Raw genomic sequence first — 27,488 nt, 5'->3', positions numbered from 1 at the left:
GAGCTTAACTTGTTTTGAACCCAGAATATTCTTAAAGAACTGTGTTTCTCCTCTCATTCTCTCTCTCAGGTGGAGTGGGTCCAACAACAGGTAGTGAAGAGGAGAACAAAGCGAGATTATAAACCCTCATATCCTGGTCCAATACAGTCCAGTACAGCCCAGTCCAGTTCCATTTACTTCAATGACGCTAAATGGAGCAGTATGTGGTACATAGTGAGTATACCAAATTAACAGCTTTCAAATTTGTTTAATAAATTGCAAACAGAGAAAAGCACCGGAAAAGACTTGCACTACCTGCATAGTAAAATTCTAGGTGAACAGTTTGGCACAACTTTTTGCCAGGTATTCTAGAAAGCATCAAACAACAAAACAGCATGGCAATATAGGAGCACTGACAATAGAACTGGGTAAAAATATACATTTTCCGATGCATTGCCTATTTTCATGTGAACAATATCGATTCTTAAATCCCAAGATCGATCTTTTACTCTATACCCAACCCTCTACTACAATGAGAGAAAATCGTTCTCATTCACTCTCTCAACTACATTTTGACCTATGCGACTAAAAATGTCTATGATTAGCCACTGGCTGGTCGGAATTCACTCATTAGTGATTGTGTAGTATAGTGGTCAAGTATACAGCAGCGAGATCCTTTCATTGTGTGGTGAGAGTAAAAGTTTGATTTGACTTGTTCTGTGTGTGTGTCCAAAGACTAGATCCACACATCTCATCTGTCATAGAATAAGGTCTCTTTTAATACCCTTTCTGTTCTTTACATTCAGTTGTTGATCAAAAACACATAAAATAAGCATTTTATTCTAATCACGAATAGCACGGATGAGGTAAAGCGATTCGAGTCCTCTCTTGTTAACGTGCTCATTTACAGATGCTCTTTCCAGAAATGCCGGTTTTCTTAGAGACATTATTAGTTTTTTTTTTGTGCATATGTTCAACAAATCAATGTAAATACTTGTAAACAATACAAATTATGCATTTAAACAATAATCATCTTACAAAATATAATGTATGTAATTTAATATCATATTTATTGATGTAATACATGGATTTGTTGCCAATGTGACCAAAATGATGAAAAACTAATAAAATATAATTAGTACATTTTATATTTATTAATGTACTTAGTTAGAAGGTCCCTGCATAATTAACAGCATTAGCTGGGAGAGAATTTCTTTCATATGAAAGAAAAATGGACATTATAACTGAAATATACCCATATGAATTGATATGATATTGAATCGAAATTGGAATCGACTCGGATCGAGAGCTTGTGAATTGGAATCAGATTCAACTGGAAAATCTGTATCACTACCCAGTCCTAACTGATTATTGACCATTTAACACTGACCATTTGAAAATTGAAAAAATAACATTAAAGAGAAATTTGCGCAGAGGTTACTATCTAACTTCCTTTTACTGCTGGTTTTTACAGGACGTCACAATGGTCAAGTGAGAAGTTGGAGCTTTCAAAAAATTCAGTTTCCAACTTGTAATTATGATTTAAGAAAATGTGAACAGTTTTAACTAGTCGGAAAATTGTGACTATGGAGATTCCGGTATGGAGTGACCGCTGAATAATCTATTTCAATCAGAAATGTGTCACATTATGGATGTTAAAGTGATAGATCACACAAAAATTTAAATTCTGTCTTCATTTACTCACCCTCACATTGTTTCAAACACATTTGACTTACTTTTTTCTGTTTGAGGAGAAATTTTGTATTCCACAGAAGAGATAAAGTCATACAGGTTTAGAATGACATGAGAGTAAGCAAAGACAGAGTTTTCTTTCTCTCCCATAAATGAGATGCAAATGCAGTTCATGTCTTTTAATTAAGAGCTAAACCAAATCTCACAATGATTAGCGCCAAATTAATCTTTTGTCTTTTCACTAAAACATAATGCCAGGTAGCAAAGCTTGTGTTTTTAACTAAAACATTAGCCCTGCTAATTTGTCAGCTTGAATCTTGCTCAAGGATGACCGAAATCTCAAGGAAAAGGAATGCCTGTCACACCAGATTAGCCACGTTTATACATGTGAACACCACCCACAGAGATACATTGAACTTTACAGCATCTTCTGTAACCTGCTGTCTAGTGGAGACATTTTCTGTGTGGTAATTGTACAAACAGGTTGTTGTTTTCATAGCTGTCATGTTTTTTGGCACACGACAGTTAATAGCACTTAGAGAATGTGAAGATATCCTTGCTTTTCAATGACTCGCATTGAAAACAACCTTAAATTGAGCCAAAATGCACAAAAGATTGCGCTTTGGCTCAATTGAATCCTTGAGTCATGACGCACATAATTTATCTAAAAGTTTCAAGGGGAATTGTTCACATAACTTTTGTTGTCATCACTCTCTTTGTTTGACTGTATTTACAGTTTAGACAGAAGCGGCAAGTGTGGAACATGGAGTGAACGATGCGGTTGTTCTCTAATGAGTTGTTTCAGCTCTGTCAATGGTTAATATGGCTCAGATAACATCAATATTTTGACCAGAATGCATCTACTTGGCTCGGGTTTCTCTTGTTGACCTGGTAGTTGTACTTTGGGAGCAAATAAACTTGACTTTCCAGGATGGGGTCTAATTCCAACATTAGATTTTGTTTCCACGTGGTGAACTTCTCTCTGCTACTCAAAGGCATATACTGTAATAACAGTGTTGAAGCCCCTAGGGTTCAAATTTTTAGCACATAATACCCAGCCTAGTGGTTAATACGTGCTCTACACACATTGAGTCATGGCACTCATGTTGAAAGCACAGGTTCAAATCCCGATGCCTATGTTATGTGTCAATCTCATTATCTTGCTCAAAAAAACCTCCCATTATTAAATTTTAGGATTAGGTTTAGGATAGGGTTTGGACTATGTTTCTTTGACAGAAATGTTGTTCGAGGACCAACAAAAGATGTTGATTCAGGAACACGTTGTACATGCATCAGCTAAAAAAAATAGCGCACACGGAATGCTATAACGCGCTATGTGTGAACAGCCCCTAATTTGTTCCAGTTGTCTCATTTCCTCCTCATCTGTGTGTTTTGCAGCACTGTAATGATAACATCCATAACTGTCAGTCTGACATGAATATCGTGGGCGCTTGGAAGCGAGGCTACACAGGGAAGGATGTGGTGGTCACCATTCTGGATGACGGGATCGAGAGGAATCACCCAGACCTCATACAGAACTATGTGAGTGCATGCATGGCTATGCGTTCGGAATATCCGGAGATACAATCACCTGGTCATAACATGCGTCTCTTTTGACCACTTATTCAAATTTCGAAGGGATGGTCCCTGATTTTATGATGACGTACATCAATCATTACATCAGTGTATTACTGCATGATAAAGCTAAAAAGTAAAAGATGAAAAGCATAAAAAATGGCACACCGCATTTCTCCCAATTGTACATGTTTTTATTTTAAGCACAAACATGACGTTTAAATCAGAATTCTGTTATTTTAGTGGAGTACTTGTATTAACTGAGCTTTAGAGATGCATGTTTTTCGTCAGTGTCCCTGCATGTTGATATCAGGCACACTGAAGAAGTTTACAATTATTCAGATCAGATGGTTATTTCCTTTCAAAACCACACATAACCAGCAAAGTTTAAACTCATGTTTTAGTGCATTGGTTGATTGACAGGTGAGTAGGCGGTGCTTCACTGCAGTTCGAAAGCATTCGAACAGATGAATGTTTAACCTATGAGCCAAATGTGGTCACATGGGTTTTGCGGACAAACCACAAAGCATTTTGGACCCTGTTTACACCTGGTCTTAGTGTTGTCACATTTCTCAATACCTGATGTAAACGATTCTATAGTAACACTCTATAGCACAATTTTAGCAACACTAAACATGTCAAGCATGGTTTAATTCAGCAAGTGGTGTCCAGTTATCATCTTGGAAATAAATCAGTTATTTTTGCATTTTTAAATCCAGTTTTGATTAATCCAAATTTGCTTAATACATCCACGATTTTAAATGAACACCTGCAAACCCGTGGGTATTACATGCATAGTGGCACGTGTTAATCTTCCCTAATTGTGATTAACGCGTTTACCGTTTTGAGTTCTTAACATTGATTGGAATAGGGCGGAACCTTTGCGATGTGTCTGGGGTCATTACACTGACGCATACAACAAAAAAAACACACAAAACAGTGATTCCATGTCAATGATCAAGTGATGGAGAAAGGACCTCTTAACTGTAATTTTTTTGGACAAAACCATGATGGGACCTGTGAAAAGCTGCATTCACTTGACACGCTGGACTGAAGCATCATTGTTTCTCTGGAGCCATGTTGCACTTCCGTCTTACTGGACAGTTTGGATAAAGTATCATTTATGTGCACTGAGACAGCATTCAAAGCAAAACAAGACGTTATCTGCAAGCGCTTTTCATGTGGAGTTCAAAACAGCACGAATCAAGTGAATGCGACTTTACTATTGCTGTAGCAAAGTAGCAGCCATGATGAATATTGTGAAGGATGAGAGTTTAAGAGATTTGAAGACCGCTGCAACAAATTTTCAACCTATGGGGATTAGTTCTTTTAATTAGTCAACCTCCCATTCAGACTTGGGAAAACGTTTAATGTGACTTGAATTGGTGCTATTTTAGCGCACGTTTGTCTTTATATATTCAGGAATACTTTGTTTGAAAAATGTTAATAAAACATTATTGTTACATATTGTTCTATTTTCTTTTCTATAAAGGAACTAAATGCATTTTGACAGGAAAATGATATAAGTATATAGAGTAAAATATAAGCACTTTCGAAATCTGCTATTAACTATGAAAAATAATGTGATTTTTATATACTGTATATCCTTGTGCGACCCTGCGTCCTTCTGTGCGGACATTGTGTTTTGTCTTCGCTATACGCAATGCATAATTTCATTTAATTGAAACTGACTGATCTCTGGGCTATCAGTAAAGGGTTAAACTTTTGACACATCCAGTCATGTGACAAAACAACATGCTGCCGATCACAGCGGAATTTGTCTTTGGGAGAAATGGCAACATACATCTGGTAAGAAACCTAATTACGTTTTTACATTGAAACCTGTTTGGGTGTAAAGATTAGAGTCTCTTGTTTCATTTGATGTGCCATTTTGAAAATTTGAGCGGGTTATTGTGAAACGGCATGCTGTTAAACACAGTGACCACTATAGTGGACTATTGCATTATTTTTTCCTTTGAAATCCTATATTTTCCATGCATTTCCACACTGAGAATCAATGGGTTCATCAAAAAGCTGAAAAGTTTGCTTTCAGAGGCTTTTTATGGAGTTGGGATGAAAATAAGGTGCATTTCAAACTGTTCTGAGACCAGTGCAGACCTACAGCACACTGGAGGTTAAGTTCTTCACTAAATTGGGAGCAAGGGTGCATTCTATAGCTTTCCTATGCAGCTAAGGGCATTCACCCCTAACATCTGAGCAAAAGTTCAGTTTCAGGCTTCATGATGTTTGGACCACTCACCATGTTTGGCAGAAAATGGGACAATGATAATCAGTCCATAGTTTCAGAATGTATAATGTATAATTTTATTTTAACATGGTTGGCAGTGATTGAAGGATGCTTGCCATTACTTTGAATCAAAATAGTTTATGCTAGTTTCTGATTGGTAATATGCTTCAGCACTGGCGATCACTTGTTTGTTTGACATTGCAAATAGAGAACATTGAGATTTTGTTGCCAAAGTAGAAAAAAACCTTGTTACATAAAATCAAGTTAAATAATTTTTATTTGTATAGTTTCTTTATTTGTGCTTTTCCCAGTACACATTTTTCCAATGCAGTTTTACAGGAAATCAGCTGTAATGTCTGTAACATCTTAAAAACATGACTTTCTATAGCTTGATATTATTTAAAATTTCACAAATTAGTCCTGCTGTCCCAATATGAGGACATCGATTTTTAGGAAATGTTACTCTAAAATTATTATTATTTTCTTCATATTTATTAGATGCTACTTGTTACAAATCAAAATGGAAAATGCACACAGCATTCACGCTCTGGTCTCAGGAGGGCATACATATATATATATATATATAAAATGACAATGTTGTATACTGCACATTTTAGAAAGTATAGAAAGTTTTTCTGGTATTCATGTATACAAAAGATTAGCATATTCAACACTGTGTATAGACTGCTTACTGAAGAAATAATACAAGTAGTACGGTTGCGTGCTATTCCAAACAAAGTGGTTTGAATTGGTCAAACTCATTGAGCCTGTTTGTTTTGATGTCTTTGTGTTTATGTAAGATCTGGGCTGGTAGTACTTGTCCTCTTCACTCCAGAAAGGTAATTCACATGTAAAAGTCCAAAAATGCTGTACTTTGGTAAAAAAAAATAAATACAAAAAATTCATATATGTTTGTGGATCTGTACCGTAAGGCTGTTATGATTGATTAGATGCACTCCTCATGTCGTGATAGGAGACATGCCCGTAATGGATGGACAAATCCACGTTTGATTATGTTCTTACGGCTCTTTCTTTCTCTCTTTTGATCTGTCTGCAGGATAATGAGGCCAGTTATGATGTGAACGGTAACGATATGGATCCCATGCCCAGATACGATGCAAGTAATGAAAACAAGTAAGAGTCAAGTTCAAATCAGGTTCTTAAAACAGTGTGAAGGCTTTTTTTATACTGTTAAATTGTTGTGTATTCTCTGTGGTGTGTGTGGATGTGGGTAATAGGGTTGTAATCCGTGTGCAAAGAAAGTAAGTGTGTTTAGTGAATGTGGGTTTTTGGAGTTTGCCTTGTGTGCATCTGAGGGTTTCTTAGGTGTATGAGTAAATATGGTTCTTGGCTGACGATCCGTGTGTGCGTATTTGGCACGTTTGTTTGGCGAAAAGGGATTTTTGAAATTAACTGTGTGTGTCAGTAGATTTGGGTGTTTGGCTCAGGATCAGTGTGTATTTTTAAGTGTTTGGCATGTTGGTATGGTGAATGTTGATATTTTGTAATGTGTGTGTGTGTAAGGGTGTGTTTGGTGAGTGGGCGGAGGCCCCCATGTGTTTTTGTGGCTGCCACTTAGCCAGTGTGTGTGAGGCGGTGCCAGATGGCTCTGCAGCTTTTTGGACGGTTCAGACAGAAAGCTTGGCCCAGGTTCTTGTGCTCTGTGCCATTGCTGTATCTGCTGAGGCCTCCAGTGCACTGGAATTATGAAGCTGATGATAGAAAACACAGCAATTTACCTCCTCTATTCCCTTAAAGGAATAGTTCACACAAAAAAAAATGACAAATCTGTCAGAATTTACTCTTTCGTGGCGTTCCAAACACGCATGACTGACTTTCTTACGTGGAACACAAAAGGAGGTATTTTAAAGAATCTACAAGCTATATTTTTCCATTCACTGAAAACATAAATGGAAATGTCCTGGTCATATTTAAAACCAAATCAATACTAAAATATATGAAACTATATTTTGCATAAACAAAATTAAGCCCACATTATGGAGCATTAGATTTTTTGCATTATAACTAATGGTCGACTGATAGTGGATTTTGCTGATACCAATAACTAAGGTGGTGGAAAAGGCTGATAACCGATTAACCGGCTGATAGATTTTAAAATCAGTTTATAAATGTTAATATAATATAATATAATATAGCTATCTACCTATAAACTACCTTTTAATAATTGTTATTATTTCCTAGCAAAAATACTCCAAAATGAATAAAACCCCAGATGCAGTTTACTGTTCAACCAAAATCCCAATAATAACCAGAAAAAACAAATTAAGATTTGGTGCATATTGTGGGACTTTTCAACTATAAACAAGCCCAAAACACAATGGGGACTCTTATTTTGAAATGATGGATTAAGTCTTTTATAGCCTATATATTCACCAGATAAAGGATTTTGTATAGATATATATGTGTGTGTGTGTATACATTAGGGCTTGCTATTGTTACAGATTTCCTGATTTGATTCCGATTCACAAGCTCACGATTCTTTTTAATTCTGATTTCGATTCATATGGGTATATTTCAGTTTTAATGTCCATTTTGCTTGCATATGAAAGAAATTCAATACAAGGCACCTTCTAACCTTCTTTATTTATATTTTATCAGGGGAGGTTTAATGAGGAATAAGGTTTATTATTCACAAGAAATGAAGTTGGGAGATACAGTGTCGACGGGGCAAATTTCCATAGTCACATTTTGCTCTGTATGCCTTCGCTTCAATTTAGAACACTTGGTTATCTTATCAAAATAAAAAAATAAACCGTTGTGCGCGCCTTCGACAGAGGCCCGCACCAAACTCCCACTAAAATATAACCGAGGTACTGTAAATACGTATACATTTAATAGTGAAATATTTTACTTTTTCATAATATAATATACAGTATAGTATTATATGATAGCTATATAGGTTGGCTGGGTTAAAAAAAAAAAAAAAAAAAAACACTTGTGAAAATGTCAAATGGACCAAGATTAAATTTGACAAAAAATTGAGATATATTTAGTTATTTAGAAATATTTTGATACTTAAAATTGTACTTTTAATTATTTTAAAATTTGCACTTTTATATTTTATATTTTATTGTCATTCATACATTTTTGAAGCCTGAAAAGGAGATCATATTCCCTTATTGTATTATATGACCCAAGCTAAATTTGTATAAATGACTTTTTTGTGTGCATGAAGCACACAGTGACAGTTTGTATGACAACTAATCGTCATATTCGTGAAAGACCTAAAACAAGCAATTAATCGTCATAGCTCTTAAACAGGCAATTAATGGTCATAATTCCAATTATTTGTTTGACAGTTAATCATCAGCCAAATCTCATAACCTAATTTTCATTATTAGATACCAACCTTGTGAATTTTTTGTTAAAAATTTGTATGAAATTTCAAAGTGACAACAGCTTGTATCATTATTAAAAAAGCAATTTCATGACAGCATTAGAAATTAATAGTATTTAAAATTCCTACATTTTTCAAAAGGTAAAATAGGATTAAAATAAGGCGAAATATAAAAGAAAATGTACAATATTGCGTGAAGTCATATATATGAAAAGGCCCCATTTCTCAGTTTGCTTAATATCTTTTTCAGTTGCATTACACTTGCATCTTGTCAAAAGTCTGGCAAGTAAAAACAAAAATGTACTAGCCAATGGTGATTCTTTCTCCAACATGACCGTAGAGGTTTGCAGTGTAATAATTTTTCTGAATTTCCTCTTTGTGTTCCATAGAAAGAAAGTCGTACAGGTTTGGAACAACACGAGGATGAGTAATGATGAATTCGTTTTAGTCGATTTATAACTTGAAATCTCTCCATCTTTAGAAGTTTTCTCTCTCTTATTTTCTTTCTCCCTCTCTCGCACTTTCTCAAAGAGAACTAATGAAACAATTACAGTAACTACAGCTGATGATCTGTTTTCTAAGATGACGCTTTCTTTAAACTCTGGATCTACACAAAATGCTCCCCAAACCCCCACCCGGAGGTCTTTGCATGTGAGTGTGCACACGTCTGCGTGTGCGTTTTGCTGCCGTGAGCACATCTCTTCCTCCCCTCTTAATTTACTCTTTCAGGAGCCCCTTAGAAGTATTTCCGTGGCCTGAGGATGAGGGGAGAGTTTGAAGCAGTCACTGCTGTTGGTACGAAATGTATGATTGACACCAGAGAGCGAGAAGTTTGGTTCTACATGTACAGACACGCTGAATAGCATACCATCCACCTCTTGTAGTAGCTTCTTCTGTCTCTGTGAGGCCTCAAGCGCACGTGAGATGAAAGTTCAAAAGTTCTTGTGCCAGATACCACAGGACACCTTCAGGGGTCTTGTAGACTCCATGCCTCGGCGGGCCGGCTCTGTTTTGGTGGCACGTGGAGGACCAACAGCATATTAGGCAGGTGGTCATTATGTTTTGGCTCATCAGTGTATATCTCTGATTTAAATCTGGGTTCTCACAAAACGTTACTGGGATGAGTGACTGATAAGAGATTTAGTGCGTGCATGTTTGATTGACACCTAGTGCCAGCAGTCATATCAACCTGTAGCTCTAGACTGGTTGCCTACTAAAGCTAAGCAGGTTGAGCCTGGTCAGTACCTGGATGGGAGACCTCCTGGGGAAAACTAAGGTTGCTGCTGGAAGAGGTGGTATGGTTTATATACCAATTTGTAATTCTGCGAACCTACGGCGTAGGTTACGTGTAGCTACGGCGGTTACGGCGTAGCCTATGCCATAGCCTGACATGCACCTCTTCAAAAATGTGACTGCACGTTGCGCCGATGCAGACCACAACAGCTGTGATTGGTCCACTTTAACCAGAGACCGCCCCCCAGGATGATAACAAGGATGTCTGAGGTAGCATTGCATTTTATAAGATTATTTAAATATGTGAGCATAATATCACAATTGTATTTGGACTCGTGACCATTAAAGAAATTGTCTCAATTGGAAGCATCTGCTGTTTTTTTACTTGATATTAATTTGATATGTGAGTGAAATCATATGTTTTGTTTCCGATCGGCACAATGATTTGACCGTATTTTAGACAGGAGGCTATGTGTTCAGTAAATATAATTTATGGAAACAGAACACTTCTAATTTGTCAGCAAATTAAAAAGCACCTGGTTAGAGCTAGTTATATTGCCTATATGTATTGTAGAGTATTTAAAACGACAACCATTTTGTGTTATTCAGGCGAGTAGTTTATTAATTTGACGTTTTCTTTTTAAGCACGGAACATCAAATGTATGCCAAAATATTTATGTATTATTATTTCAGTGACTCGTGCAATGCAGAACTATAAATGCATACCAATGCGTTGGCCACTACGCGGAGCCTATGCCGTAGGTATGACGCAGAATTATAAATCAGCCTTTAGTGAGGCCAGCAGGGGGTGCTCACCCTGCATCTGTGTGGGTTCTAACGCCCCAGTATAGTGATGGGGACACTGTACTGTAAAAAGGCACTGTCCTTTGGATGAGACATTAATCCGAGGTCCTGACTCTCTGTGGTGATTAAAAATCCCAGGGCACATCATGTAAAAGAGTAGGGGTATAACCCCAGTGTCCTGGCCAAATTCCCCCATTGGCCCCCATCAGTCATGGCCTCCTAATAATCCCCGTCCTTCAATTGGCTGTATCACTCAACTCTCCTCTCCAGCAATAGCTGGTGTGTGATGAGCGTACTGGTGCACTATGGCTGGTGTCGCATCTTCCAGGTGGATGCTGCACACTGGTGGCGGTTGAGGAGAGTCCCTTGTTCACTATGTGAAGCACTGTGAGTGTAGTGTCAGAAAAACGGTATTTAATTGTAATGTTCAAATGTAACGTTCGAGAGCATGCCATTGTTTAATTCGTTTTTACATCTGTTTGCAGTATCTTTGTCCTTTCTGTGTCTGCTTTACAGCAAGTCAAAATTACTACCGTAATGACTCTTGAAAATGGCCACCTTAATATTTATGCACATACGGTTTATTTTTTTAAAAACAAACCAGCATATTAATATAGATTACAGCATGTCTGAAAGTGTGAATTTGCGGATGCTTGGTTATTTGGTAACATGCTCTTCAGTGGCCTCAATGTCATGCTTCAAGGGCTGAGAAAGTGCTCATTCATTATAGTGGCAGTGTGTGATTTTGTGCATGAAGCAATTAAAAAAGATTGTCTCTTAATCTAGGCACTATCGGCCGATCACAAATTTAAGACGAAGATTGGACGATTTTGATCAGCGGCCGATCGATTGGTGCACCCCAAACTCACTCATTCACTTTGATGTGCGCAGCACATGCAAACTATATATTTATCGAATTAAATTGCAGCTTTTGCAGTTCAATAATAACACTAGGACATAACGTGATTTTAATTTGTGCGCTAAATGTTAGTATCTGTCAGGACATCCCTAATTATGAGGTTTTAATTCTAATGTAACTTTGCACATTTCACCGTCTTTAAATCAGAGCTTGTAAGAATTTGAAAATCTGTCTACTTGCAATTTTGGTTTTGCGTTTAGAGTTTATTATGTTTCCAAGAACTGAATATTGCTGAAAAGTAGGGATGTGCACCGCTAGTCGCAATTCGGTTAATCATTCGACATGCCACTATTCATATACCAAGATCATTCTACATGTGCAGTAGAGGTCTTAAACCCGACCCGAACTCAATGATTTTTGACAAATGTCAGGTTTAAACCCCTTAATTCTAAATTGACAATTACAGGCTAGGTTTGGGTCAGTTTTTCAAGTGTATGGCGAGTAGGGGGCTGTTCAAACATGCTTGTGTGAGCGTCTGCGCTGTTTTCTATGTACCATAGATGGACGTCTTTGAATGTTGCGCCGAATCTCACTTTCTCGCGCAGGATTGCCACATTAGACACCAAGTAAAGTTAAAAAGAAGTTAATTTTTTTTATAAATGCATCTCAAAACACCTGCATTGTGTTTCATTCGTTGTACTGCTTTCTGAAGATCTTTTTCACTGAGCAGAGTTTCAGCGCTTGATAAATGGTAAGACAGTGTTTTTCCCTTTTGCTCTGGTGTGCGTATTTAATTAGACAAGTTCAATGCCATTTGATTTTCTGATTAACATTTTTTTATTGATTCATATAGATAACAAAGAAAAGCAAAAGAGAGAGAGAGAGAGAGAGAGAGAGAGAGAGACTTTTATATATATATAACTTTTAACCCCACTATTACCCTTCACCCTCCCAATCCCCAACCCCACCCTCAACAACATCCCTGAGGTCACACATGATTATAGACTCTCTCTCTCTCTCTCTCTCTCTCTCACTCACACACACACACACACACACACACACACACACACACACACACACACACACAAACACAACCCATAAAAAAAAAAAAATATATATATATATATATATATATATATATATCACACAGATTTAAAACTAAACTTTTCTCTCCATTGCCCCTCCCCGAGAGCCCTCCAAAAAACGGCAAATAGCTGCCCCATTTCCCATCAAATTAATCACAACTTCCCAGCCTTCTACATGACGCTTCCTCGAAAGCCGCCACCCTCCCCATCTCCGTGCACCATTCTTGAAATGCACTCCAGCCGACTTCCTTAAAACAATTTGTGTGCCGATCATGACACTGGTTAGAACCCAATTTTGTATGTGTTTATCTCATATAATGATGACCGCCCCATCTCCTAAAATACAGAGTCTGGGGCTAAATTAAATTTGAGTGAATGCCATTTGATTTTAAACCATTTAAAAATCCAAGCACCCCAAAGAGGCTTTGCTGCCTCACGGAAATGTGAACCTGCCCAGGCAGAGCGCATATACAGGCAGTGACAGTTTGATTAATTTTTGTTTGACATCAATGTGAGATTTTATCATTTGATCTAGCCTATGTATTGTGCTATTTAGGCTCATAGCTCACTGTGTACTTTATTTGCTGTTATTTTGAGTAGTGTTGAAGTACATTCCAATGCAATAAACGTTCTTTATTCACGACTCCCAATGAAAAACCGATTAACCGTTCGTGAATCCTCACAGTTAACCGAATGTTAAAAACGGTAACCGTGCACATCCCTACAGAAAAGTGATACATAAAGCTGGAAATCACATATATTCACTCATGGCTGTGACCATTTTCAATAGAGCACAGGAAATCTTGTTTCCCAAGCTAATTATATGCCTTTTATATTGTATTTTTGCTTTGTTTAATTTTTCAATAAAGTCTTTGCTGTTATTTGGCACCTGTCCTACAAAAGCTGTTGATCTCTACTGTGCTGGAATGTTTTGTGTTGGTTCTTCTGCTGATAGTTTGTGTAATATGACTCTCTATTTCCCTGTGGTGGATTTTGACTGTGAGGTTCACCGCTGCGGATCATTTCCAGTGACGGTAGCCCCAAACTGAGCGGCTCTATTGTAAATATTGTAGGTTCATATATCTCACACTGATGAACATGGGCTTTGCACTTGACTTTCAGTGGAAAACAGTTTTATTGAGCCAGACTGACCTTTAACTGACCTGCCATGTTTCTTTCATGAGTGTGTGCTTGAGTGAGTGAACACTCAAAGGTTAAGGTGACACTGGAGCATCTATATATCTAGCGTATATGAATTGTGGGTTTGATGAAAGGAAATGTCTTGGCTAGTTCTGGCAGTGTTTTTACTCCGCTAGCAGATGCAACTTAGTTGCATGTAGCCAAAGTTTTGACTATCTGCACATTGTCCGGTCTACACTGCAGCTTATTTTGGCCAAGAGCCGCCCATCTTACTGGTCTGTAAAACGGCCAATGTGCGTTATATAATGCATAATTTATAATGTAACGCTAGTGTATGTTGCCATGGTGGACCAATATTTTGAAGAGAATTAAGTTATAAATTTAGTTATATATTTAAATAACATGTTTATAGGTAGATAGCTATATTATATCTAATAATAACACATGCGGCTTACAGGGACAGTTCACCCAAAAATTAAAATGCTCTTATCATTTACATACTCTCATGCCATCACAGATGTGTGTGACTTTCTTTCTTCTGCTGAACTCAAATTAAATTTTTAAGAAGAATATTTCAGCTCTGTTGGTGCTTTTACTGCAAGTAAATGGTGATCAGACCTTTGTAGCTTGAAAAATCACATAAAGGAAACATTAAAGTAATCCATATGAGTGGTTAAATCTATATTTTCAGAAGTGATATGATAGATGTTTGTGAGAAACAGAACAATATTTAAGTCCTTTTTTTACTCTAAATGTGAAAGTGAAACTAAACCGGCACCACATGTGATTTTCAGATGTAAAAGTGAAAGTGGAGATTTAGATTTAGATTTAACTTAAATTTCTTATCTGTTTCTCACCTGCACCTGTTATAATGTTTCTGAAAATATAGATTTAACCACTGGAGTCATATGGATTACTTCTCTGTTTCTGTTATGTGCTTTTTTTGAGCTACAAAGGTCTGATCACCATTCACTTGGATTGTATGGACCTACAGAGCTGAGATATTCTTTTAAAAATATTTGTTTGTGTTCAGCAGAAGAAAGTCATACACATCTGGGATGGCATGAGGGTGAATAAATGATGAGAGAATTTTCATTTTTGGGTGAACTATCTGTTTAAATGATTAGTTTACTCACACCTCATATAGTTTAAAACTGGTTTTAAATTCTTTCTTATGCAGAACACCAAATGAGTTGTTTTAATGAAGCTCCCCCTGTCATTTTTTATTATTATTATTATTTTAAGTGGCAGTTGATAGTGCCTCACTTAAAAGCTTAAAAAGAGCCCAAAAGTATCATAAAAGTAGTCCATGTGGCTCATGTGTCATATTCCAAGTCTTCTGAAAGCATACAATAGGTTTTGGTAAGAAACAACCCGAAATGCAAGTAATTTTTCAGACAATTTTTTCTATTGCATGATCAGACTTAGGATTTCCACCAGGTGAATTCTGAAAAAAAAATCCTATAAACATTGAAGGAGGGACCTGAGACTTGGCACTGGGGTATTTTGACCTAGGCTAATAAGCAAATAGGGCTGGTTATTGATACAGATTTCCCGATTTGATTCTGATTTACAAGCTTTGATTCTGATTTCAATTCGATCAGGGATCGAAATGAACGTTTTCAGGTTTTCTCCTGCATTGAAAATTCTGTGAATGTCTGCCGACTTGGGCCACTGCTGAAGCAAATTTAGTTGTATTCATCTTGCGTTCAGCACTAAATATGCCTCTCATAACTTACATGCACATCTGTGCGGGTTGAAGCGTGGTTGTGCACGAATCACCGCAGTGTGCTTCAGAGATAAGATCGCAGAGCTCTGGGACAGCGCAGAGCAGGGCTGCTGCAAGTAATTCTGGGCCCCCTGACTATATATTGCTCTGGGTCCCTTACCTATTAAAATAATTGTTTTTTGAATTTGTCGTGGGCCCCCTGGAACTTTGGGCCCCTAGAATCGTTACCACCGTTCACCCCACTAGCTACGGCCCTGGTGCAGAGTGAAACTTGTGTGAATCAGTCTAGCTTCACTTGATATCGTGGCGGCCGGCGGAGACCACAGATGTGACCCATTAGAATTCTGCTCAATGTTATTTTTTTTTATTTTATTATTTTTATTTTTTTCCAAAAGACTATCTACATTAACCTAACCACATTGAGGAGCCATCCATGGTCTGTATTAGTGGCTTTATTTTTTACAAATGTCACTGTTGAAAAATGGTAGAAGAATGGTAAAATATAATATTGATATTGGCATATACAATTTAGAATTAAGGGGTTTAAACTTCTGTGAATTATGGCAAAGTTTTCCTCCTGTTCTATCCTACTCTTGTTCTGACTGGCCATGTTTACCTTCAGATATTCTAAATGTGACAAATCATTAGGCTTGTGTCCTGCTAAACTCGTATCATTCTTGTTTAAATAAAATGTCCAAACAAATTCATGCAGTTACGGTCTCCTTTTACCTTTATCAGTTTTTGTTGGGTGGGGGATTTTGGCTAGTGAAAATGCTGAGTGGCTAGTGACCACGGAACACTACTAGACAAGAAGAATCAATATCGAGATCATCGTAATTTTTTTTCCCATTTTTTTTACCCAGTCCTATAAAAAACAAAAACCACCCAAAACACCCTATATATATATATATATCACACAGATTTAAAACTAAACTTTTCTCTCCATTGCCCCTCCCCGAGAGCCCTCCAAAAAACGGCAAATAGCTGCCCCATTTCCCATCAAATTAATCACAACTTCCCAGCCTTCTACATGACGCTTCCTCGAAAGCCGCCACCCTCCCCATCTCCGTGCACCATTCTTGAAATGCACTCCAGCCGACTTCCTTAAAACAATTTGTGTGCCGATCATGACACTGGTTAGAACCCAATTTTGTATGTGTTTATCTCATATAATGATGACCGCCCCATCTCCTAAAATACAGAGTCTGGGGCTAAATTAAATTTGAGTGAATGCCATTTGATTTTAAACCATTTAAAAATCCAAGCACCCCAAAGAGGCTTTGCTGCCTCACGGAAATGTGAACCTGCCCAGGCAGAGCGCATATACAGGCAGTGACAGTTTGATTAATTTTTGTTTGACATCAATGTGAGATTTTATCATTTGATCTAGCCTATGTATTGTGCTATTTAGGCTCATAGCTCACTGTGTACTTTATTTGCTGTTATTTTGAGTAGTGTTGAAGTACATTCCAATGCAATAAACGTTCTTTATTCACGACTCCCAATGAAAAACCGATTAACCGTTCGTGAATCCTCACAGTTAACCGAATGTTAAAAACGGTAACCGTGCACATCCCTACAGAAAAGTGATACATAAAGCTGGAAATCACATATATTCACTCATGGCTGTGACCATTTTCAATAGAGCACAGGAAATCTTGTTTCCCAAGCTAATTATATGCCTTTTATATTGTATTTTTGCTTTGTTTAATTTTTCAATAAAGTCTTTGCTGTTATTTGGCACCTGTCAAAAGTATCATAAAAGTAGTCCATGTGGCTCATGTGTCATATTCCAAGTCTTCTGAAAGCATACAATAGGTTTTGGTAAGAAACAACCCGAAATGCAAGTAATTTTTCAGACAATTTTTTCTATTGCATGATCAGACTTAGGATTTCCACCAGGTGAATTCTGAAAAAAAAATCCTATAAACATTGAAGGAGGGACCTGAGACTTGGCACTGGGGTATTTTGACCTAGGCTAATAAGCAAATAGGGCTGGTTATTGATACAGATTTCCCGATTTGATTCTGATTTACAAGCTTTGATTCTGATTTCAATTCGATCAGGGATCGAAATGAACGTTTTCAGGTTTTCTCCTGCATTGAAAATTCTGTGAATGTCTGCCGACTTGGGCCACTGCTGAAGCAAATTTAGTTGTATTCATCTTGCGTTCAGCACTAAATATGCCTCTCATAACTTACATGCACATCTGTGCGGGTTGAAGCGTGGTTGTGCACGAATCACCGCAGTGTGCTTCAGAGATAAGATCGCAGAGCTCTGGGACAGCGCAGAGCAGGGCTGCTGCAAGTAATTCTGGGCCCCCTGACTATATATTGCTCTGGGTCCCTTACCTATTAAAATAATTGTTTTTTGAATTTGTCGTGGGCCCCCCTGGAACTTTGGGCCCCTAGAATCGTTACCACCGTTCACCCCACTAGCTACGGCCCTGGTGCAGAGTGAAACTTGTGTGAATCAGTCTAGCTTCACTTGATATCGTGGCGGCCGGCGGAGACCACAGATGTGACCCATTAGAATTCTGCTCAATGTTATTTTTTTTTATTTTATTATTTTTATTTTTTTCCAAAAGACTATCTACATTAACCTAACCACATTGAGGAGCCATCCATGGTCTGTATTAGTGGCTTTATTTTTTACAAATGTCACTGTTGAAAAATGGTAGAAGAATGGTAAAATATAATATTGATATTGGCATATACAATTTAGAATTAAGGGGTTTAAACTTCTGTGAATTATGGCAAAGTTTTCCTCCTGTTCTATCCTACTCTTGTTCTGACTGGCCATGTTTACCTTCAGATATTCTAAATGTGACAAATCATTAGGCTTGTGTCCTGCTAAACTCGTATCATTCTTGTTTAAATAAAATGTCCAAACAAATTCATGCAGTTACGGTCTCCTTTTACCTTTATCAGTTTTTGTTGGGTGGGGGATTTTGGCTAGTGAAAATGCTGAGTGGCTAGTGACCACGGAACACTACTAGACAAGAAGAATCAATATCGAGATCATCGTAATTTTTTTTCCCATTTTTTTTACCCAGTCCTATAAAAAACAAAAACCACCCAAAACACCCTAGCAACCATATAGCAACGCCCTGGAAACCGCATACAACACACTTGCATCATGGCATCGACTAGTTTTGGCAAGCACCACACATTTTCTTCAGATCTAAAATACTTCATGTCATGTATGGCATATTTCATTATTGGATGGATCATCGTTGGGAAAGTTTTAGTTGGATTGGTATTGGGGTCTAACCCACGGACCACCTAGGAGTTCCTCTGGCCTTTTATGCTTTTGACCTTTTAATGTTTATGGTTGCGATGGTGACTGAACCCTGGTCTTGTTCCAGGATCTGGTGCAGCTATATGGACCTTTAGAATCTTTGTTTCTTTTTCTTTTTGTTTTCCTTTTTTTAAAAATGGCTTAGATTCGAGACTCTGGTTGCCATGGTAGCATGAGTTTTTCTCTGCAGCTGTTCTCTGCTGGAGGTTTCATAGTGGAATGCAGTCAGTCAGTCTCTCTCTCTCTTCATCTGTCTTTTTCTGTCTGTACAGAGTTTTTTTAGTGGATTTTTTTTCTGGTGATTTCTATCAGATTTATGTGGGTTTAGTTTGGTCAGAGATGTATATCCACGTGGCATATGCAGCTGTGGAACCTCTCAAATGTTTTCCTTCAACGTCTCAAATATTTAGCCGCTGTGTTGTAGCTCTGCTGGCTATGAAAGCACATGTTAAGCTTCAGGCCAGCTGTTTCACTGTCCACTTTGATTTAATTTCGGTGACGAGTGTGTGTAATTATTGGTCTGTGCTTGAGTAATGCCCTGTTCACAGTGACAGCGATTTTAATGGGGTCACCGTTTTGCTGGTTGTTCTAACATTAGTGGTGGGCTGCACAACTGGCCAAAGCTTTTGAAAATATGATTACAAATAGAGTATATAGAGTTACAGTCATGATATGGTTAAATGTATATATTAAACCACAAAAATATGTGATTTAATTAATTAAATAAAAATTGCCTCCCTTTTTTTTCCCAATGTTTTCATTTATACAGTGAAGCTCTGTCATGTAGCACTTTATTTGACCAAAAATAATGGCAATGTTTTATTGAAAAGTAATAATTAAATTTGATGGAAATGTTATGATTTTTTTTTAATAAGACACTGTTTTGAAGATAAGATTTAATTAAAATATAAAACATTGAATCAAAAATCTAATGGATTTCATAGGGCATTAGATATACTGTCAGTAAAAAATATGTAATTCTAATTTGACAAGGAATTTTCTTGACTCTAAATTAGGGATGTGCGGAACGACTAATTTCACTGATGTTTAAACGAAAATCGACTGGTCTAAAAAGATTTTGTTGTTATTGAGAAAACAGTGAAAAGAATTTGTGTTTATGCGACCCATTTAAAATTCTTAAGCTATTCCAAATCCGACGCTAAATTCAGCTGAAAAGGGGCATTTATGTGCGACGTGCTCGCCTTGCATGATCATCGTTGTACATTAAATATAGAACATGACACGCATTCACCTTTAGCAAATACAGGTTTATTTATTGAAAACAATTGACCAATAGAGCAACCATAATAGCTTGATCTAAACTGAATTTACCAAGTAAAAGTTACTTAACATATAAAACATTCAAGACATTGTTGAAAATATTTAACAGGTAGGTTAAGCCAAACCTACGAGAGAAAAAGTGTGCTGAAAAGTTGCGCGTATTTCACGACGTGCAGTTGTGCATTAGCCATTGATCTATGACAGCTGTTCTGTAAAGAACATTAACCAATAACAGTTACGATGTAAAAAAAAAAAAAAAAAAAAAATATGAAAGAAAAAAATAGGCCTGTGATGTTGCCTAAAATAAACCTGATGTATTCTAAACATGACGTGCACACAGAATAAAACGTAGTTCAACCCGTTAAGCAGTCGGCACCTTGTTGAAAATAGCCTTCTTAATCAGCAGATTAAAAAAATGGCATACCTAGCCTAAAACAGCATTTTCTAGGTTACTTACTCAAAAGTATAAAATTTTAATGAGCAAAACTAACACGTCGACACGGTCTGGTGAAAGACGGGACTTGACTCTATCCTTGAGGCTATCCTGCGTTTGAAAAAGCCTGCACAGCAGAAAAATAACTTACAAGCATGCACAGATTTAAAGAAGACTCAAATTTGAAAAAATCCATACTAACTTTCGAGCCAACGTTTCAGAAATCCGCTTCCCGCACCACCACTGAAGTTATTTCACAGCTACTTTGCTGAGTTTTCTTGTCTAGCGAGAGGACATTTTCCTGCTTGCACTGCAAGTGAGAGCGGGAAGAAGCACGCCCAGCCTGAGGTGAAATAAAACTTTGTATCTGCTCCAGATATCCTCTTTTTACATCATATCATAAACAAGATGTACGATATTTGAACTTCAAACAAACTCACTTGGAATGCTGATATTTTTGACATGGTTTTCCATGCATCATAATTTATTATCATATCCTTGTATGTGATTTATAGACAAATTATTTTGAGCTGTGACATCAATCACAGTAACTTCTCCATCTTGCTTGCATTCAACTCCATTATCTCACAAGAGACGGATGCCGTGAACTCTACTGACTTCCCCCCCATTGGGTGTTTGCTGTATCGCATCACTCCTTATTATCATAAAGTTACATTTTCTCAACTTTTAGTCATTGGACACACCCACATTGTGTCGCTAGTGGTTATGGTTGCATATGTTGACGTTAAACCCCAACTATCATTGAAAATGAATGACTTTCTGTTGCTTTGCTACTTTCAGTGTGAACGGCCCTAGAAGGCTAAAGTATGGCATACTTCGACGTTTCCATGGGCTGTTTTGACTTGCATACCGTGCACGTGATGTAAATTCCTTCATCAGCACAGTCCACACGGACTGTCCACTTACAGCCCAGTTTTTGTAACCTTGCGTACCTTTTTGCATCGCCTGTACAACATACGGAAAACAAAACGTACAATCACCAGTGTTTTATTTATGCAGTGCTACATTCACACCAGAGATAGTGGATGTGTGTGTGCGTCTGTATTAACACAAATGTATTATTTGCTTTGTGCAGGCATGGCACGAGATGTGCTGGTGAAGTGGCAGCGTCCGCCAACAACTCTCACTGCACAGTGGGCATCGCTTACAATGCCAAGATAGGGGGTGAGTGTGACAGACTGGCACTGCCTGAATTATACCCACCTCTGTGCCTGGGAATTCTGCCCCCCTCCTCCCCCCATCATCAATAAATTGCACAAACACATAAATGTATAAGCCCACCATGTTTAACAACTTTTTATTTCTTGTTATTTGAAGGTTTTTCGTCAGTTAGAATCACCCCGATGTAAAACAGTAAAACATAACTTCCTGGTATTCTAGATTGAAATGCACAGACATCTTTTACATATTACTGTTGCACTTTTAAATTTGTTTTTTCTTTTTTTTGGGGGGGGGTGATCCTGCAGGTGTTCGCATGTTGGACGGAGATGTGACGGACATGGTAGAGGCCAAATCACTAAGTTTACATCCTCAGCACATAGATATATACAGTGCAAGCTGGGGCCCAGATGATGATGGCAAAACCGTAGATGGGCCTGCTTCCCTTGCCAGACAGGCCTTTGAAAACGGAATAAGACAGGTAAAAAAAAAAAAACATCTCGTAATGCACACATACAGTTCACTCTGCTTCACAAGATTGACAACAAGCACAAGTAATTACTGAGCTGTCGAAAAGCATCTTATGTTTGTGTCTTTTTCCATGTAATGTTGCGAATGGAAAAAGTTTAGAGTTCATAAACCGGGAAGTGTAATTTTCAGGTCATCTGTCATGTCTGGCCCACCTAGGTCGCTTACCTTTCCTTCTCACACCCTACGGCCTGCTATGGGAGTGAACTTTAGAACATGATTTTAGTTTATCTTCCCTGAGTCAGTAATTGGTGTGTATCCTGAGCCAAAGGTGTGTTTGGAGTGGTTTAGGCATGTTTCAGGTATGTGTATTGTGAGACATCAGGTAATACTGGTCTCCTCTTGACAGAGTGCTGGAGGAGAGGACAGTAATGCCTGAATATTTGTTCCTGTTTTTAGGTTGTTGTTGTTTTTTGAGGATTTTAGTTTAGCACACTAGGAAAAGTTTACTGTGCCTCACACTGTAGGTGCTGGCTCTTAATAGCAGTGACAGCGGTATACTAATCTTGCCATAGCCTATTAGCATAAGACTAGCTGTGCACAGACAAACTAGATTCCTTCAGACTTGCTATCCCCTTTTATACAGTGTTCCCAGTCCGCTGTTCAAACGAGACACAAGCTTTGGATTGTAAGACTAATAGGGCTGGGCGATAAGCAAGAAATAATATTTTTATGATAATGTTTCCAAAAAAAAATATTGCGATATCCAATTACATCGTCACCTCCATGCCCCACTGCCGAGGGATTGGTTATTATTTTTGTTTTATCGATTTTGCTTTAAAAATGAAATTCATTTATTGAAACACGAAAACTTAAACCAAAGATATTTCTAAATTCAATTTGCACTTCAAATGAGTGGTCAAAAAATCATACATAACCACCTCCCCAAATCCAAATAGTCATCGTCATTTTCCGATATTGTCGATCATCATCTGTCAGTCACAATCAGCATTGGGATGTTTGTTATATATTGTCGATATCTCATTACATCGTGCTTTCGCCCAACCTTAAAGGCTAACACTCTAATGTGGCTTACTAAACAGTCTGGCGATCTTTATTCTAACCAATGCGCCTTGTGTCTCCTGTGTATACCCTATCCGCCATGTTGACTGAAAATTTCAGGGTTCCCATGGTCATGGAAAACCTCAAAGTCCAGGAAATGAACCAAATCTCTATAGTGAATATTTCATCACCTAAATATTGCTTTTGGCTAGAGTTTGTGTAGAGTGGAACTTGCTCGTTTTATGAGCTAATCCTTCTTTTGATTATGTTCTTTTCAGTTAATTGGTCGAAATGGTTCACAATTTGGTCTGATTTACGAATCGGTATAAAAATTATTTTAAAAAATCGTTTTCCAGAAATCACAAATGACTGGAAAAGTATTGGAGATTCATTGGTCAAAAAGGGTAGGAACCCTAAGATTTTATAAGTTACTGTTTTTTCCCTTCTTCACAGGGCAGGAAGGGGCGGGGCTCAATCTTTGTGTGGGCATCAGGAAACGGTGGACGGAGTCGCGATCACTGTTCATGTGACGGCTACACTAATAGCATCTACACCATCTCCATCAGCAGCACGGCAGAGAGCGGCCGCAAGCCCTGGTATCTGGAAGAATGTTCTTCCACCCTTACCACCACCTACAGCAGCGGAGAGAACTACGACCGGAAAATCGTAAGTTATCGGGAAAGACGTTTACATTTGCTCGTCATCACAAAAAAAGACATACTTTCTATAAAATAAGTTGAAGTGTATAATTTCTGCGTCACTAGCGTCACCAAAAGGAATTGCAAAAATAATGTTTTCAAACAGGTTTTCAGAAAATTCTCCTGTCAGGCATTGGTCAGACAAAAAGATAGCCCCGTTCTTAAATCACGCCATTGGTTGAGCGAATGTCAGGCTGGTCAGGATACTCAAACAAATCAAGCAATGTTTTGATAGCGACAGTGTTTATACTTTTAGGGGAAATAAACGGGATAATTTACCCAAAAATGAAAAATATTGTTTTTTTAATTCTTCCTCATGTCTTTGTAAACCTGTATGACTTTATGCCTTCTGTGTAACACAGAAGGATTTATTTGTAGCAGAATGTCCGATCTGCTGTTTTCAATACAGTGAAAGTGAAATGTAACCACAGCAGTAAAGCAAGATTCTCCAGGCAGAAGTGTCTTTCATCACACAAAGCAGTGTAAACATTTACATTTATGGTGCTTTTATGGTACTATTTTGTCCTTTTTTGAAGCTTGACCACCCTGGTCCCAATCCATTTTTATTAAATTGAAGAGAGCAGCTCAGACATTCTGCTAAACATCTCCTGTTCTGTTTCATAGAAGAAAAAAATTCAGCAACACTTTATTTTAAGAGTCCACAATGATGCCACTAGTTAAGCATGAATAAGAAAGTAATTAATTCATAACTGAATGTAGAGTAAGGCTATCTTAGCCTTGTCTTATTTTTGCATAGTAAGTAATGTAATAAATGCTCTGTTTCAGAGATCCATCAAATATAAAGTTTACTAAACAATATCAAGCCAGTAATTAAGGTTAATTAGTATTAGCTTTACAAAGCTGTTACTAATAAATTACTAAAACCTTCTTTTAAAGACAATTGGACCCCCTCTTCCAAAGTAAAAATATTACCTAATGAATTTCTAGGTTTGTTTTGCATTCATTAGGCCTATATTTAAGTTTATTGAACTATATTAAGACAGTAATTATGACTAATTATTATTGGTTTATTAAATTGTTACTAAAGAATTGCTAAAGTCTTCTTAACACAAAGAAAATTTGACTCCTTGTTCTGAAGCGAAACATTTACTTAACTTATTAACTTGTGTAATAATTTGCAATTAACCTAATTTATTGTAATTGAAACGTGTGCAAAACAAACTCATAACTTGAGTATGTTAAAATTTCACTTTAGAACAGGGGGTGAAGTTATTGATAAAGCCAATACTAATTAGGCTTAATTACTGGTTAGGCTTAATATTGTTTAGTAAACTTGATATATGAGCTCTGAAATAACATTACTTTCTACAAAAAAATAAGACGTTTTATAAGTTGTAGATTATGGCTAAGATTACTCTGCATTCAATAAATGATTAATCACTGTCTTATTCATGCTTAACTAGTGCATAATGTGGATGCTTAAAATAAAGTGTTGCAGGCTTTAAACAACGTGTGGGTGAATCCCTTAACGCTGGGATACAAGAGAGCATTTTAACGTCAAGAAATTATAAACATTTAACAGTGCTGTAAGTGATTTCAGACGTTTTTACGGACAAATTCTGTAACTGCATCCTGCAAATTTGCTTCAAATCTCTTACAAAAGGACCATTGTTTCTTAATCCTGGAAAAGTTAGTATTAGCATCATCAGCCTTAGACAAAATGTTTTGTTTTCCAAATGGCCAGAGACTTGATATTCTACACAAAGAAAATGACTGAAACACATTTTTCTGTTCCCCTTTCGGAAACAAATATCAAGATAATACTTAGAAGTTTAAACACCAGGGAACTGCCTCAACAGCTTAATACATATCCTGCTATTTCCTCGGCTACGCTAGTCTGTATTGGTTCAAATTATTTTGGTGGTCAGTGTGTCATGAGACTGTCCGAGTGTTAACTGCTGCGGTTTACGAAGCCCACACACACTTTCACACACTCTTCTGGGAGTTACAAACCAATAGTTCTTCCATGTCTCTTAGCTTGTAGTGAGTGACATGTGAAATTCCACATTGGCTTTCAACTCCTTTCGCAATACACATTAACAAACTGGAGCCCAGTGCTACAGACATTAGCACTTCTCTTTGATGTCTGCTATAGTTTTTAGGTAATTCATTTGAGATTTTAATTAGTCGTCTTTGCTAAGGTAAGCATTTCCATTGTGTCTTAGAACAGGGCTGTACGCTATTAGCAGCACTGGTGTAAGTAATTTATTGCTATTTGTCTTATTTACTACTACAATTTACTATGACTACTAAAATTTCTATTGAACTAATTGATATAATGATAGATTTTTATTACTCTACATATTAGTCACAAGAAAATCATGTTGCTGCAACACCCTCGCAATTTCCATGGCTGGGCATTTGCCCCAACCACCACAGAATATGTAGAATATGAATATGTAATATGTAATGCTACCAGAACAGCTGCAGGGTGAAGAAATGTTTAAAACAGACTACTTCATTATCGTGTTAAACACCTGAAACATCTCTCATCTCCATCTGACCTATACAGGTGTTTATCTGCCTTGTGAATCAATCATTTTAATAATAAGTAGGCCTGTGCACTGACTTAAGTAATGTAAATACTGTATTATTAATAATATACATGCATAACATTCAAAATGCCATCTTATTGTCTATCTTTATTATACGTATTATTCTTTCAGGATTTCATCTGTTAATTTTCACTGCATTTTATTTCGACTTTAAACTGGAGTGCATTGACTTAAAGGAATATCATTGAACTTTTGAAGGGATAGTTGACACTCACCTTTGCATACCCATATGGCTTTCTTTCATCTGGTGGAACTCTAAAGGAAATGTTAGGCTGAATGTTAGTCTCAGTCACCATTCACTTTCATTGTATGGTATAAAGATGAATGGAAGTGAATGATGATGGGGATTAACATTCAGCCTAACATCTCCTTTTGTGTACTACCAAAGATAGAAATTCTTATGGGCTTTGAACAATATATGGTTGAGTAATCAAAGGGATAGTTCACCCAAAAATGAAAATTTGCTCATCATTTACTCACCCTCTTACCATCCCAGATGTGTATGACTTCCTTTCTTCTGCTGGACACAAATGAAGATTTTTAGAAGAAGCTCTGAAGGTCCATACAATGCAAGTGAATGGTGAAGGTCCGAAAAGGACATAAAGTCACCATAAGAGTAATCCATAAGACTCCAGTGATTAAATTAATGTCTTCAGAAGTGATATGATAGGTGTGGGTGAGAAACAGATCAATATTTAAGTCCTTTTTTTACTATCAATCTTCACGTTTGACCAGCCCCACCAGCAGGTGGCTGAATGTGAAAGTGAAAGTGTAGATTTACAGTAAAAA

The 27,488-nt window shown here is 37.3% G+C and overlaps 1 protein-coding gene across 2 annotated transcripts in view; it reads left to right on the top strand.

Moving 5' to 3' along the window:
* The window catches only part of LOC127424303 (proprotein convertase subtilisin/kexin type 5-like), a 56,577-nt gene that overhangs the window by 6,704 nt on the left and 22,385 nt on the right, over positions 1 to 27,488 (top strand). For both annotated transcript variants that reach the window (XM_051669356.1, XM_051669355.1), the window contains exons 3-8: positions 70 to 213; positions 3,070 to 3,213; positions 6,552 to 6,628; positions 21,813 to 21,901; positions 22,204 to 22,376; positions 23,879 to 24,091. In XM_051669356.1, coding sequence (XP_051525316.1) covers positions 70 to 213; positions 3,070 to 3,213; positions 6,552 to 6,628; positions 21,813 to 21,901; positions 22,204 to 22,376; positions 23,879 to 24,091 — 840 coding nt within the window. The remainder of the gene's footprint in view (positions 1 to 69; positions 214 to 3,069; positions 3,214 to 6,551; positions 6,629 to 21,812; positions 21,902 to 22,203; positions 22,377 to 23,878; positions 24,092 to 27,488) is intronic.

This window comes from Myxocyprinus asiaticus, chromosome 33 (assembly GCF_019703515.2).
Source record: "Myxocyprinus asiaticus isolate MX2 ecotype Aquarium Trade chromosome 33, UBuf_Myxa_2, whole genome shotgun sequence".
In the NCBI taxonomy this organism is placed as follows: domain Eukaryota; kingdom Metazoa; phylum Chordata; class Actinopteri; order Cypriniformes; family Catostomidae; genus Myxocyprinus; species Myxocyprinus asiaticus.
Note: the sequence above shows the minus strand (reverse complement) of the source record. Positions and strands in the feature narration are given on the sequence as shown.